Genomic DNA, 16,688 nt, shown 5'->3' with positions numbered 1-16,688 from the left:
AATTGTACACTTTAAAATAATGAATTTTATAGTATATGAGTTACATATCAAAAGAAAAAAAGATATGAAAACTAAATGCCATGTACGATCCTGGATTGAATCCTGAAGTAATAAAGTAACATTAAAAAGAAAAGCATACAGTGCTGAGAAAAAAAACACGCATAAAATCTATAACTCAATACCACTTATATAACTCAAAAATAAATGCCAACACACACACAAATATATATTTTAAAAGACACCTCAATAAAACAAGTCGTACACAACACGCTGAACTGGTCTCTGGTGGGAGTAGGGCGAGAAATGAGAATGGGAATTGGAGACAAATAGGAATAAACAAATGAATGGAAAACAAAACAAAAATTAAGACACTACCAAAACTGTTCTAACAGTCCTTAGTGGCTTTTGGTAACTTGTGTTCACTCTTAAAATGGAATGAACCAGACACAAATTTAGAAGTCAGTTTGGAAAATAATACAATTTAAAGGTTTCTTTACAGTAAGCAAGAACAGCCAGGCATAATTAATTTATGTTCTATACTTGAGAACCAGACACCATGGTGGTGAAAGAGGTGGTGACGTTGGGAATGCCTGGGACAGACAGAGTCCCAAGTTGTGAATATGTGTAAGTTTTATACCAGGCGTGACAAGTGGTGTGGGAACTTGGTTAACCATTTCCTTGGCAAAATAAGCACAAATATTAGAGAGTATCTAGCAAAAGGAGAAAAAGAGAAGGAAGGGAACAAGTTTTTCTTTCTCTAGGTAATTGTCTTTTATCTATTAGTAGTGAATGGCTTTTGGAGAGTAGGGGGACAGAATCAGATGGGACAGAATGCAGCTCTGAGACACTGATCTGAATGTGTGATTGCTGCAAAGCGCTTTAAATATTCATTTGACTCTTTAGTCCAGTTGATGGACTTTATACTGAATACAATGCGAAACTTGGAAGACTTACAAACTCTGAGTCAGATTTGTATGGACAGGAGAGATAACTTTCTATTTTTCTTTTTCTCTGTGAGAAAAATAAGATTCTGAATGTTTCCGTAGTGTGATAAAACACAGAATATAATAAAATAAGGTGTAATAGTTGAAATGTGATTTTTACATGTCAAATGTGATTGTAGTCTAACAAGCAACACCTACCCATGAAATGGACCTTATATTTCTGGCAGTTTCCTTCCACCCTTCCATTTTTCCTAAACATTGGCTGGCATTACATAGGAAACCTTACAGGTATGACCAGAAGTATTTGGGCCAGAATGTCAAAGTGAAATTTCATTCTAAGAAAAATGAGCAATTTTGGACAACCTCTCAGAGAAAAAAACCATCAACAATAAAGGGTAATTTTTTGGGGAAAAATTACACCGAGAGAAAGAAGTGGTCTTTTTACTCCTGAGCTATCTTGAGGCTACTCAATGTGTGGTTCATGAGTTAGTCAGCAGTAAGATGTGTACAGATATTGAGAGTAAGTATTTAGAAAAGTTTATAATGAGTTGACAGAGTAATTTTATGTCATTTTTTATTTAATTTTTATTATATTTCACAAAAAATGCTGGCCTGCGATGGACTGGAGAATAACCTTCGTCCTTTTCTATAGAAGGTTTGAGAACCACTGATCTATGTGCACTGCTGCTAGTTCCACTACTTGTAGCAGCTTCTCCCACTACTGCCTGCCAAACCTCGTGATATAACTACTACATCCATCATCCTCAGAGCAACCCTGAAATGTTAGCGCCTGTGAAAAAGCAGCACTGAGGCCTGCTTTTCTTTGCGGGTAACAGAACAAATTTAAGGCTAAAAAGCAGGCTACAGAGATCATGGTAAAGAAACTGAGATAAAGAAATCTGACCAAAATCACACTTAAGTAACACTAATTCTTCATTCAAAAAAAAAAAAAAAACACGTTTATTGAGTACTTACGATATGCCTAACATTGTAGTAGGCCCTTGAGATTTAGCACTGAATGTGACAAAAATCTCTAACTTCATGAATCTTAGAATTTTATGTTCTGGTGGGGGACATGGCAACAAACAGTTTAATCTCAGGAAGAAAAGTAAAGCAGGGTAAGGGATTAGAGGAGGGCTGCAGCAGGCAGGCAGGCAGAGGGTTATTTTAGAAGCTGTGATTAAGGAAGGAATAGCGGCGAGGAGGCAGATTCTGGAGCCCAACTGCCTGATTCAAAGACTGGTTCTGCCACTGTCACTGGTTGTATGGCCCTGGGCGAGTTATCTAACTCGTCTGCAGCTCGGTTTCCTCATCCCCAGAATGGGAAAATAATAGTGCCCATCCATTATTACTGTGAGAATGAAATGAGTTAACAGATGTAAAGTATTTAAAGACAGTATCGGCCACTTAGTGCTTATTAATTATTATTATTATTATTATTTCCTGAGGTGGTGAGAGTTAAGCACAGACTTGACCGAGGGAGCCAGCTATGCAAAGATGTGGTCAAATAAGGACTGCTATCATCAGACCTTAGGGTATTCATGCAAATTGTATACATTTTCACCTTTCATCTTTACAATGATCCTGAAACCGGTATTATTATTCTCCTTCCACACATTAAAAATTGAAGGGTGGGACTGCTCAGTGCCTTGTTTCAGGTCACACGACTAGCTAATAGGCATCAGTGAACTCTGTCAAAAGCCTTACCTCTTCTGTTGGGTTTATACTGCCTCTGCCAGGCACACAACCAAAAATCTCTTGACTTTTCCTTTGTTCATCTCTTCACTTGAGCATTCATTCATTTACTCATTCCTTCATTGTACAAAGGAAGTGCCTATGCGGTATCATGGGAAATATTTTCTTTGTCTTCAAAGAGAGAGACTCCATTGTAACCGGGAGCGAGTTAGATGAGAATACTGCCCAATGAGTCACAGAGACAAGCAGTGCTATGGGATTTCGGGGAGGAGGGGAACCCCGTGTGCACAGAGGACAATAAGGCCCAGCTCAGGAGAGGATTTGGGAGGTAAATCTAAAAGACAGGCTGGCAGCACAATCATAGTAACAACCATTTCTGAACAGAGAGTGGTAAAGAAAGCGCTGCAGCTCCAGCTGAGGATTTTAGAAGGAAGACTCGGCAGAGTGGGGCAGCATGTAGGACAGACCAGAGAAGGGAAAGAGCAGAGGCAGGGATGTCACAAGGTTCTGGAACTCGAAAGGGCCTCCGAGAGCAGCCAGGTGAACTTGTATCTGTGCAGGATCACTACAGGATTTTGGACAGAAAGGAGATTTATGTGATACCTTAGATGGAAATGTACGGGAGAGGAGCAGCAGAAAGAGAAAAGAAAGCAAGCATCGAGAATTAAAAGACCCCAAAACTGATTAGAGGATCATGGGGGGAGGTAGGGGACGCGGGAACGGGACATGAATACACACTGCAGTACAGGGAATTTTAATATGCAAGACTGACCCTTCAAAATTCTGCTCTTTTGGGCTTCTCATCAGTTTTACAATATTAGGAAAAAAGGAGGTGAGTATTATGCAATGGTCACCTTGTGCTATCCAAAAATGGTTCCTAATTAGAAATTCTTAGTGATCAAAAGGCAGCTTTAAAGCAAGGCAAGACGCTAAATGCAGGTTATGCCCCATTTCCTGGCCATCCCAACAGGCTCCTTTCCCCCCATTTATAAGGCAGCTGCCCAGAACCAAGCCCCCCCTCCAAGGAGAGGCACACTGGCGCATGCGCTTGACGTGAAAGCCTTTCGGTGACTTTCGTTGAAGTCTTCAGAGGATTTTTTTCTCATTTGAGCAGAGACTTAAGACGTTATTTTAAGAAAGTAAGATCTGAAAAGGATTCCAGTCTCTTCCACAGCCAGGTGCTTGCTTCTCCGGTACATGAATAAATAAGTGGCCACCACTCACTAAATCGATTCTTTTTCTTGAGCAACTAACAATTCTATAATGAACTTTCAAATTCATTAAGTGGAAAAGGCAAAACATGGCACTCCAGGGTATGTAAATGGTTCTGTCACTGCAGAGACTCGGGCAATGCTGGAGGAAGCCACCGCCTTCTGCAGGCTCTGTCCCCTCAGGTCAGCGAGGGGTCGGCTGGTTCTTACCTTCTTCAGCAATGACCGTTAGTGTGACAGTGACACCAGCGTCCTTGATCAGCTGAACAATGTTATCATGGGACAGTTCGATAATGGACTGCCCGTTCACCGCAGAGATATGATCTCCAACCTTCAGTTTTCCACAGCGATCCGCGGGACTTCCTTCTATGACTCGGCCAATTTTATGCGGAATGACTGGGGGAAAAAAAAAAATCTCCAGGTTTTTCAATTATTTAAGATCTCCTGTACTGTTGGATTTATCATCATCATCATTATTGAAAAATTCAATACAATAACATCAAAGGAAATTCGTTAAAACTATAGCAAAAAAAACACGTGATCATCCTATCCAAAGACAACTATTAATCTTTTCACATCATCGGTCACTTCGGCCCACAGACATATGCTTTACATAGTTGCACCCACAGCATATAAGCCTCTCTGCTATTTCCCATTTACCACACACCTTTTTCCAATTTTTATATTGTCATCTTAATAATCCTGTTTAAAGGCTACTGGCCTCATGGATAATATTTCACTAATCTGATGTTTTTTGTTTGTTGTTGGCCGTTTGGGCTGTGTCACGTTTTGGGCTATTTTAGAAACTGCTGCAGTGAGACCATCTTTGGTTCTGCTGAAGGAGCATTTACTCCCACAAGAGACCTTGCAAATAAAATGCAGTTCAAACTCAAGTTTAGGACTCAGAAGTTCCTGGTCAGAAATTAGTACAGTGAAATGCCTGACCATTAAAATGAATCATACTTAGTTCTATAGCAACATTAATTCCTTTTATTTATGTCTTTAGGTCTTTTAAAAATTAAAAAAACGGAGTGGAATTAGAACATCAAATGGTTCACATTAAGATTATTTGGCTCGTGGATAAAATCCTACCCTGAAAGCACAAAGCAGGGCCTACGGCTTTTGTGAAGACACTCTGGGCAGTTCTATTATATCTCTAGCTCATAATACTAAAGGCTTTCCTAGGCTGACTTTACAGACACTTTGGTGTTATTATGGTTTAAAATGAGTTCTCAGACATTCAGGAATCTTGTCCAAATATCTTTCACCATTTTCATAAGGAGCATTTGTATTAAGACACAAATGTTCCTTCTAGGTTCTATGAAAATTTCCTTACCTAGTTCAGTAAACTTATCAGGCACTTGGGCTCCTTCTGACTACTGATTGTTATGAATAGGGATAATTAATATTTTAAATGGCACTCTGATTATGTTTAGTTTCCATAGTCAAATGGGCTCCTTGCTAAGTATTTCTTAGTCTTATGTGGTGTATGTTGGGGACATTTTAATTGACCTTCATTGGGACTGGAAGTTATTGCCAGCTGTGATATATGTCCCCACAGATACCGCTGTTCCTTGGCTCCTCTACGATTACCCAGTGAGAGATTTCACCTGAACGTACAGGAAGTCGATGTTAGAAGCAAGTGCCTTTTAGCTCTGAATTATACCAAGCACTTATTATGCCATTTTCCTTACAAAGTGATTAGAAAAGAGCCAGGGCACTGAGGGCTCTATCCTGTGCCAGGTGGTGTGAGTGGATTCACTGAGAGAACAACAGGTGGCACATCAGAAACATATGGTGACTCATATGGTGGCCCTGTGGTGCCCTTCTAAATCAATGCCTTAGTTATTCTCCTTCTTAGGCAAGATTTACTCGTACATAGTGTTCATTCTGGATCGCCTGAGAGGACAATCATTCAGCTCCTTGGTACACTGAAAGGGGTTTGTTCAGACTTGGGAAAGCATCAAACAGAATTAATCTCTTAAGTCCCAGTGGTTCCTTTCTCATCATGAGAGCCACGTGGTCAAAAGGAACTGGCAAATCTTAGCGCAGTGCCTCCTGACAGGTTAGTTGTCTTGGTGAGGGCTTTCCTCAATAACAAAATGCCAAGATTGTTATCATCCTGGCATTTATAGCCGTGCCACCAAAATGGTTAAAAATAGCAAGCAGACCAGTAGAAAGATAGCTTCTCAAGATTCTCTGAATGGATTGGGACGTTTTCAAGGTAACCCCTTAGGGCACACATAGCCGAGGAAAAGTCTGAGGCCCTGCCTTGTTTTTGTTGGTATACAAAGGCTATAGGCATTTGCCATAAAGCCAACTGATCCACCTTCATTCATCTTTGGCCTAAATTTCTCTCACAGACTGGCTTGTCCAGCTGACGAGATCACTTTAGTGCTCTTGAAACATTTCAGGAAAAGAAATGACAGTAACTGGAAATATCCCCTTCTCAAAGAAATCCTTTACAACCGGAACTGAAAAGCATACGATAAGAAAGAGAAACACTAAAACCTCTGAAATACTGGCAAAACAAAAACCAGCCACGTCCCTTCATCTTAAACAGAGGTCTTCTCTAAGGACTGCATTCATTTAGCACTTACTCTAACTGGGTCCATCCGGGGCAATAAGGATACTGGACCTGGATCCCCAGCCTTTGAAAAAGTCAGTGGTGGAGAATCTCAGAATTGTATAACGGGTGTGAGAGAAGCTACTGGGAACTCTTCTTGGGACAAATGTCACCAGAAAATACATTCAATCAGATAGAAAAAAGAATCTATTCCGAGCAGAATACCAAGACAAGGTCTATAAAGAATGGTACATTCTTTGACAGCCCGGTTCCCTGCTTTTGCACCTGTGTTAACTCTTTTCTGAACCAAACTTCTCTATTACCTGTTTTCCAGCAATTGCTCAGTGTCTGTGATTGAAGGCTCCTTGTGGCAGCTGACCCCAGGCCCCTGCTTCTATCTCTAAGAGATGAATGGAGTTCCAGGAAGATTGCTTGCGGGGCTCAGCATTTTGTGAAATTATTAACTAGCATTTCGGTGAAATGATCAATTCTGGCTTTGCACTGTGACTACAAATCTCAAGTACTTTATGTAAAATTCATTGACAACCTAAGCCTCATTTACCATTCAAGCTGATAATTAATGATCTGCAAACACTCATTTCCTGCCACACATTCGCTGCTGCCTCAATCTTACATTTTAATTGGGCTTTCTTTCCCATCTCATTACTCAAGTATTAATAAACTTTTTCAAGTTTCTTTTTTTTAAAAAAAAAAATCAAGAGACAGTGACTAAGAATTTTATAAATAACGATAACGGCAGCAGAAGCTACAAGCCACAGTAGCTAACATTTATTGAATGTCCGGGCAAATGGCCTCACTTGCATTATCTCCTTTAATCCTCAAACTCATGTGAAATAGTAAGTGTCATCATCCTCATTTCACAGAGGAAACTGCAGCTCTTAGAGGGTAAGTAATTTGCCCGAGATCAGACAGCTGTTCAAAGATCTAAGCAGGGCTTGAATCCAAGTTCATCTGATTACAAAACCCGACACTTTTAATGACACTATCTTATCCAGAGAGCTAGCTAGCATCTGTGGTACACAAGACCATCAAAAATAGTAAGAAACAATTTGAACAAATAAATATAAAAATATTTAAAATTTTAAAATATACACGAATAAGAAAATATTTCATGCTGTGTTTCCCCGAAAATAAGACCTAGCTGGCCAATCAGCTCTAATGTGTCTTTTGGAGCAAAAATTAATATAAGACCTGGTCTTATTTTACTATAAGACCGAGTATAATGTAATGTAATGTAATGTAATGTAATATAATATAATATAATATAATACTGGGTCTTATATTAAATTTTGCTCCAAAAGACGCATTAGAGCTGATTGGCCGGCTAGGTTCTTATTTTCAGGGAAACAGGGCGTATGTTAAAACGTAATAATATAGTTTGAATAGAAACAAATCAACATAAAAATGTTAAACATATTTATGTAATGCAACTCATTTTACTGAATTCCTCTACATTGCTTAATATTGTAGTGCACACTAGACTCTCATAATTTTTATAGTGCTGGAAAAAGAATATTTTCAATACAAAAAAGTGCTTAGCATTCATCACACTGAGTAATAATCTTCCACTATTTTGATTAATCTGAAAGCCTGGGATTATTGTATGGTATTAGAATGAGAATACAATTATCTAAAATGGTTATTTGATTTTGGAAATACTGATTTCCAATGATACAACATAAAATGCACCTAAAAGCTGCTTTCTTTCATTTCTCTGACACAGGACACATAATCATCCTCACAGCATCAGTGACAGTTCCAGTTCCAGGTGTTACCATAGCAACTGCTTATGGAAAATGGAAAGTGGTATCAGTGAGCAGTGACCTGATACTATAGTAATAACTCATCCATGTCACAGAATCTTCTTCCTTTACACACTTGCATTAATTTTAGCAAGATTTTTGCAAATTGGTTTGGCTCACAACACTGTCTTGGAAGTGTTTTCTTTTTTTTACTAAGATTTTAGTGACCATCTAAGTCTCAAAGGATCTCACCACTCAAGATATAATCAAATCTACTGGCAAAGGCAAGAACCCATTTTTATGTGGTCAAAGATTTTTTATCATCTGACATAGAAAAATAAAGTTACCATACAACCATGATACATAAATATTCATTTGCTGGTTCTCATCTTACATTAATTTGGATTTATAATTATATTTAGAGATAATTATTTCTTAGAAACACTAAGACAAGACGAATATTTAATTTGTTGAATCATAACAGCCTTGAACAAACTAGAGGTAATTCCTCTTTTGTTAAGGGAATTAATATATACTTTCATCCTTCCCGGATGAGAATATTCTGTTAAACTGGGTTCAGGATATTTAGATTCATTTTTAAAGGTTCTGACAAAATTTTTACCTTTCAATGAAGCATATATGATGAAGGTTAGAATGGCTCTTATTCAAGAAGATCACTTTATAGATGGAATATGGCAGTTATTAAATAATACAAAAGGACAATTGAAGACATATTTGGGTCAAGATTTTTCTATTAATCTGCTTTGCTTCTTCTCAGCTGCTTCTCGCATTTAACTCATTTCTGCATACACGATTTCGACTAACTTAAAAAAAAAAAATCTATGCCCCCATATTTTAAAAAAATTCAGCGTTGTCCTTTCACTAAATCAATTAGGTCATGTCCCTGGTATACTGCCACGATATGATCTTGAGGCAAATCGAGCTACTAAGACTTATTATCTGGAATCTGAGATGATAGATAAACCTGAAGCCTGGAAGGCTTGGCTCAGATTACCTAATTTTTGAAAACAGAGAAAGTACCCGTCATTCTTTAAAAGTTAAGTCTCTAAAGCAATTTATACATAATTCCTAATTAGTTCCATAAACCACAGCAGGAGACGCAGAACACTGGCCTAGCAGGGAGGGATGATGGGACACAGCAGCACTTACCTCCTGGGGGTGGTTTGTTTTTGGAGGTGAGGATGACAAAGCCAAATCCTTCGCTTTCTTTTCGTTGCAACACAACATCGTAGGCCTCCTGGGCCGCCGGCCTGGCTGGGATGTCCGCTCGGTTCAGGCGGGGAGACCCATTCTGTGCTGCAAGGAAGGCTTGAGAGCTGTCATCCTCAGGTTGTTTTTCTACAATAAACATAATCAATTTGGGTAACTTCTGGATCATCATTTTTGATCACTGAAGTGTTTCTGTGCTAAGTCTTTCCCTAGAAAATGTCGTTTCTAATAATGTAACGAATGGAAGAGCAGCAGCCCAGCCCAGGTGAGCTCTGGATGTAACCTGAGAGCAGATGTAGGCAGCAGCAGTCCGTAAGACCTCTTAAATACCCTCCAAGTAAATAATGGGAAAAAATACTCAATTTTATCTCACATTAAAGGACGTTTTTCAAAGCTTCTGTGAAATCTAATAGTGAAAAAAAAAATTCTTGAAATTGTTTTAATTCCAGCAAGGTTTCTAACCTTGACCAGTAATTTTGACAAAAGTTGATCATGAGACATGCCACAGTAAACTGCCTTTTAAAATCAACTTTACATATAATTTAGTGCAGGGACTGAAATTCCTGACGTCTGGGAGGCCACTGCATCAGCACAGAGATGCTGCCCATTCCAGGCCGAGCACAGCTGCCGTCCACAAAGGACTTGTCTTACACAATGTGTGTTACGGCTGCAGTTTCCTGACTGGTGATACCAGATGCGTTAGCCATGAGCAGGTCTCAGACATGTGAGAAGCTGTTCACACGAACAGCCAACTCTCCCAGGCACAGAACAGGTCACATGAGAAATCTCGAGCAAATGGGCAGTTAACCTACGGACCTTTTTGTCCAAATAAGGATGACATCAGAATCTGAGAAAGAACGACTCAAGTTGGTCCTCATTTTTTTTTTTTAAAGGCCAATTTCGTGCCATAATTTGATACAAACCATCATTAACAACAACCACAGCATATTGCTCTTGAGGAATACACATTTATATGGTCTAGTTTGGCTCAAAATCCATGTGATTCTGAGAATATGTTTTTGAACCTCAACAAAGTGCCGTGAACATCCAATCATAAATGAAAATTAAAGGATATTTTTGGGTGTCACATATGATTAGAACGAGTTGGCTAAATGCCTCCACTATTATCAAACTTCTTCATGACATCGCCCAGGACAGCCGACCTCTGGTTGTGGAACATCCCATTTTTTACTGTGTGCAGTTATATTCTGACTCCAGCACAACCAAACGAGGCAACACTGCATTCACACCTGCGTGCATCGCTACCTGTCTGGAATTTAAGAAGAGAGGCAGGCCTTTCCTTTGGATGTTGCCATCAGAACAACAGGGCCTCATTTTGGAGGCTCATGCAGATATTCATCAATAAATAGGTGCTGGTGGCAGGTACTCTCCTCAGTGCTGGGAGACGCAGCACCGAACTAAAGGGACAAATATCCCACTTTTCATGAGGCTTACAGTCTTGTGCTACAGGTTTTTTTTTTTTTAAATTTAAAGTAGCAAGAATTCCCTTCTAGAAATTCCTATTAATATTCACAAAGCTATTGATGAAAAAAATTAAGAGATATTCATATCGTAGGGTAATGGTTTAGACCCTGGGCTCTTTAATTACCCGTTTAAACACCCGTTTTAGTCTCTGCCCTCCTAATTACCAGCTGTTTGCCTCTAAACCTTTCCGTGAGTAATTGTAAAACTAGATAACGACAGTATTTATATCATGTGTCTTGGACACAGTACGCACTCAATAAATGTTAAATTACGTTATACCAAAACTTCTCAAGCAGAAACATTCTCTCCTCTTTGAATATTTAGGATTTCATCAGGATCCCAAATTTCTTGATATTCAGCTAATGGGATATCTCGGTATAACTAAATAACTTTGTTTTTAGGAAAATGGATTTAACCTGATAAATTCATCAATATAATCATATAATCTTAATACACAAGCCCAACTTTTCTTTCTCTTTTTTGACAGTGTTATTTCTGAATCCTTTTGACCTTCCGTGACCTTCCACAATGAGGCCCCGGATCACACCAAATGAGTTGTTTCTGACACGAGTCCACATAACCCGAGTGCAGATGTAGGTATGCAGCAGCAGTCCGTCTCACCTCGTAAATACGTAAAATCACCTGTAAAACCACATAGAATGTGGCCTGCGTTGCTTTGTTCTTTAACTTATCAGAGCAGGGACAGGTTCACATACCACCACAGAAGATCTTTCTTCTGACAGTTAATAACACGTGGCCATTTCGAGCCGCAGTCGTCATGAGGTCTAAGACTTGTTTGTGTGATTTCCCTTTAACTGGAATTCCATCGATGCACATCAGCTCGTCAGCTGCTCGGAGCCGACCGTCCTTCTCAGCTGCGCCCAGAGGTATGATGGCCCCGATGTAGATCTGATAAGACAGAGGGGAGGTTGGTTCACACAGTCTACTGAGCTCTACAAGAGCCTTAACTAAACGAAGGACTTCCTGACTCAGAGCGGTGCAAACGGACAGACCTTTGTAGTTCAACTATGAAAAATGTCAGATTTTAGAAAGGTGATTGTCTTAGAAAGTGACCATTGGAAATGGCCCTTCAAATAACCACAGGACTGTGTCCCTTCCGGATCCTCTGGGTTGAGTATAAAGATGATAGAAAACACAAAGTTGTTCAATAACTTAAAAAGTACCACCATCACTTCCACCACTACCACAAAACAAAAATATTAAACTCAGAAAATGCAATTCTGTGGAGTAGCTATAAAAGCCAAAAAAAAAAAAAAAAGTCTATTGCTCTCAGGAAAGATTTTCTACACACTGCTCACAGCAACTGGGATAATTCTTACGATGTTCCCATCACATATGGTTATCGGTACAAGTTTAGTATATAAAACAGAGAAACATTTCTTATTCCGAAATCTCAAAGCAGTAAATATTTTAAAGGGAACAGAGTGGCCTGAGGTTCACGTGCATGCAGGTGAACAGATCTAGTTCATTCTGCTTGCCAGCAATTAGAATCCTATAATTAGGTAATTCTGAATGTTTGGGCTCATTTCAGAGTTGGTAAAAACCTGACATTTAAGAGAAGAGAAAGGTGTCTCCCAAGTTGAGATAAATTCTTAAAATGTCTAAGTGAACACTATGAGTATCTACAAAATAGGAAGTAATAAAACAAAACCATAGCAACCATCAGAAACAATCTAGGGACCTTACATGTGTTCTACACACAGGACAACCTGCCTTAAATTTTGTCTCTGATGACTGTTTTAACTGTAACCAATGACTAATTAGAACACAGTTATACTATACAAATCAAGTGCTCTATTCAGAAACACAGAGGGTGCCAAAAAACTGTATACACATTTTAAGAAAGGAAAAAACTGTATTAAAATTGTAATACTCAATATATACTGATAACAAAAAATGAATACAAGTGTGTGTGTGTGTGTGTGTGTGTGTGTGTGTGTGTGTATAAATATATATATATATTTGGCACCCCCAGGAAGCCTGTCATTTAAAGATTATTGTTACTCACCTAACTTCCAAACATGATAACAATATAGTCTTTCATGACATTATACAAAAGAAAACCAACAAGCTGATATATATTTTTAAATTCTACAAAGCACGTTACTTCTTCATTATTCACATGGAGGGCAAAACTTAAATACCCACTACATTTGTTCTCTAACTTTATGTGAGAATCATGTATAAATAAAATTTAGCATTTTAAGTGCTTTGCAAATGTAACCCTCATGCTTTCTGGATAAAAACATTAATTATTTCATGTCCCTCTAGTTTCATAGGTAACAGATGAAGTAGGATGCAAAGCACTGAGCGTGAAAATGTCTTTCCGTTAATAAGATTAGGTGACATAATATGCATGGCCAATGCCAATTGTACGGATCATTCAGAAGATAGAGTGAGTGATTATGGTAAATAGGACTCTGAGTTATAGATTTCTTAGAAAAGAAAAATGTCTTAAAATCTGTTTAGTAAAGGCAAAAGAAAATAAAAGTTTTAAATAAGCTTTAGGCACACAGAGAAATGAATTAATGACTGTCTAATTTATAACTGACATACTCCGTTTTTACCTACAGTTTAAATCTCAGATACACCAAGTTAACTGACGGACTATGACACTAATAGAAATGCAATTCTTCCTTATATTAATGAAACTAAGGGAAAACAAAAATCTTTCTAAAAAATCAAAAACCGAAAACAAAACAAAAACATCACATCCTACCAAATTGCCACTTAAAAGTTTTAAGTCGAAATAGCCAAATGGGAACAGTTAATGGGAAAAGCCAAATTCTAAAGTATTTAAACTTACCGATTGGTCAGGTCCATCTCCTCCTAGCACCCTGAAGCCAAACCCTGATTCCTGTTTCCGAAGAAAAACATCCAAATCTTTGGTGTTTGGTGCTAAGGAAAAATGAGAAAATATAAAAATAAATAAATAAATACTTTGGTTTATTTTAAAAGGATTAAAATAAAACAAAGTTCAATATTTAGTAGGATAATATTATAGAGTTCAATAAACTATACCCTAAGAACTTTTTGCTATGTGAAAAATTACACAAGAGTATAACACCACAAAAAGTTTCAATCATAAATCTTTATTTTGAGCTCCAAACAAAACTTTGTGTCAACATTGCTTAGGCATGTCTTATCCTCACTTCCACATACTCAGTGTTATATTTCCATGAACTCCTAGTGCCTTTGAATCAACATTACAAGAGTAAATTCAGAATTATCCAATGTAAGTTTGACATTTGATAGGTGCAAATTAACTAAATTAACACTTGGGGAAATCCTGGCAAAAGAGAGCACATAAAGTACCTTCATTCTACTCCTAACCTAATACCTTTGTTTCAGAAAAGTATTCCGTTTGAACTGATTCCTTAGCCTAATTTGCAAAATGATACTATTTTAAAGGACAGTAACTGACAGCTAATGCCTACTATTAGCCCCATTTTCCAGCTAGGGAAACTGAGGGCTCAGTAAGTTGCTCAGTGTCACCCCGCAGGTAAAGGCAGAGTTTTGATTTAAACTCAGTTTGATTTCCAGGGTCCAGGTTCTTAACCCACAGGATCCTGGCCCCAATGGGCAGGTCACATTCATCAAAATATTAAGTCAGGAAAATCTACCTCATGACTAAAATTTTATCTCTGGGAAAATATTCATGTTATTTATAAGTAAGAAGTATTTGCTAGAAAGGGAAAAGAGAGAAACACGTCAGGGAACTTTATAAATAAAGTGAGATACTATATAGGCTAAATCCTGATCACGTTCCTTAGAAGCAATCTGTTTTGAGAAATACTTTCTATTAGAATCATAGAAGTTTAGAGACAAAAAGACTCAAGAGTCCAACTCATTTACTTTATGGATGGAGGCCCGAAGGGATTGACTAGTTTATACCAGCATTACCATGTTGCCCCGAAAATAAGACCTAGCCGGACAATCTGCTCTAATGCATCTTTTGGAGCAAAAATTAATATAAGACCCGGTCTTATTTTACTATAATATAAGACAGGGTCTTTATAATATAATATAATGTAATGTAATGTAATGTAATGTAATATAATATAATATAATATAATATGATATAATATAATACCAGGTCTTATTTTACTATAAGACTGGGTCTCATATAAGACTGGGTATAATATAATATAACGTAATATAATATAATATGATATAATATAATATAATACCAGGTATAATATAATATAATATAATATAACATAACATAATATAATACCAGGCCTTATATATTTTTGCTCCAAAAAACGCATTCGAGCTGATTGGCTGGCTAGGTCTTATTTTCGGGGAAACACGGTAAGAAAGCATCAGGCCATGAATGGGAAGGCTGAAGAAAGGTATTCTCCATAGTTATACTAATTTAAATTATTTCTTTGCTGTGCTTATGCTTGCTGCTTGTCTTTCCAAAGATAAGGTACTATCAAGATAAAGATCTATAATTGGTTAAATCAGCATAAAGGCAATTATACATAATATTCCCACCTGTGGACATCTTTTCCAAGGTAGATTTAGATACATTTAAAAAAAATTAAACCTACTTGAATCTGCAATTTTACTTTGGAAAAGATTATCATTAGTAAGTCAATTAACATGAAAATGAATTTCTGCCTTAGGCACTCGCTCTTCTCATCTCTCAGGTGAACCCCACAAGGCGTCCGCTCTCTGGTGCCCTCCTCCGATTGCACACCCCACTGATTCACCATGCTTCAAACTCCTGCCAGGAAAATCTTTCTAGAACACAAGTCCAATGATAGCATCCCTCTAGCTAAAACTATTCCGTGGCTCCCTACCATTTCCATGGCCGACTCCAGCTCCTCAGAACAGCACCACCGGCCAACCACTCCCAGCCTGACGGAACCTCTTGCAGAGCCCAGGCCATGCAAGGTCCAGGTACAAACGTTATTCCTTCTTTCTTTCCCTTTTCTCTGTCCATAAATACTTCTTTGTCTTTGAAGACTTGAAGCTTAACTTCCTATATGAAGTAGTATGTGCTATTTCCTACTACCCACACTGGTAAAATTGACCACTTCCTGCTTTGGACTCGGTTCAGCCAGTCGTTCCTGCTATTACTGCACCTGTTAGGCTTACTTGTACTTATCTGCGTATTATTTGATTACATATTTGTCTTTTCCACTTAGTTTTAATCATTTTGGGGGGGGGGTGCAGGGCTGATGTACCCTTTTATCTCTGTATTCCCATTACCTATTATGGTGTCGGGGAGACAGCAGGCACTTAATAAATACATGGTTCTGAAAAGAATGAATGAATGAATCAATGAATGAAGGAATACTGAATGTAAATGGAAGAAGCCCAGAGTCATATTAAAATGAGAATAAAGGAATAACTTCAACATGGTTTTGAAAGACGGGAAGGTCCTAGTTTTTTAAAAAAATTCAAATTTACTTTGTTGCATACTCTTCTGAAATATTCCACAGCTACTTACGTTTATCTTCATATAAAGTCTTAGATTTCAGGTAGACCTCAGAAGGATCCAGTTTCGGGGATCCTGACCTGATAATGCTGGGTGGAAAAGGCATAGGCTGGGGAATGGACTCATTTATGGCCTCCAAACTTCCTGAATTTTCCTTTTTATCTGTTTTCTGAAATGGAAAAAGGCCTTCCTTAGTATTTTCAAAAACCAGACGGTTGATTAGTTCCTAGCACTGTTGTCTGAACTGGGTATGTAAACTGATTCCAATTGTCCAGGGGGCAGGGTCAAAGCCACAGCCTAGCTGCAGTCTTCCAGGAATTCGCT

The 16,688-nt window shown here is 38.1% G+C and overlaps 1 protein-coding gene across 3 annotated transcripts in view; it reads right to left on the bottom strand.

The window, feature by feature from the left end:
• MAGI3 (membrane associated guanylate kinase, WW and PDZ domain containing 3) overlaps window positions 1-16,688 on the bottom strand; it is a 195,644-nt gene that overhangs the window by 12,576 nt on the left and 166,380 nt on the right. For 2 of the 3 annotated variants that reach the window (XM_033092763.1, XM_033092761.1), the window contains exons 12-16: window positions 16,377-16,533; window positions 13,722-13,813; window positions 11,611-11,803; window positions 9,350-9,538; window positions 4,061-4,246 (exon numbers count right to left, since the gene is read on the bottom strand). In XM_033092763.1, the coding sequence (XP_032948654.1) occupies window positions 4,061-4,246; window positions 9,350-9,538; window positions 11,611-11,803; window positions 13,722-13,813; window positions 16,377-16,533 (817 nt within the window). The remainder of the gene's footprint in view (window positions 1-4,060; window positions 4,247-9,349; window positions 9,539-11,610; window positions 11,804-13,721; window positions 13,814-16,376; window positions 16,534-16,688) is intronic. The other variant, XM_033092762.1, reaches the window with a different exon arrangement.

Source organism: Rhinolophus ferrumequinum, chromosome 22 (genome assembly GCF_004115265.2).
Source record: "Rhinolophus ferrumequinum isolate MPI-CBG mRhiFer1 chromosome 22, mRhiFer1_v1.p, whole genome shotgun sequence".
In the NCBI taxonomy this organism is placed as follows: Eukaryota; Metazoa; Chordata; class Mammalia; order Chiroptera; family Rhinolophidae; genus Rhinolophus; species Rhinolophus ferrumequinum.
Note: the sequence above shows the minus strand (reverse complement) of the source record. Positions and strands in the feature narration are given on the sequence as shown.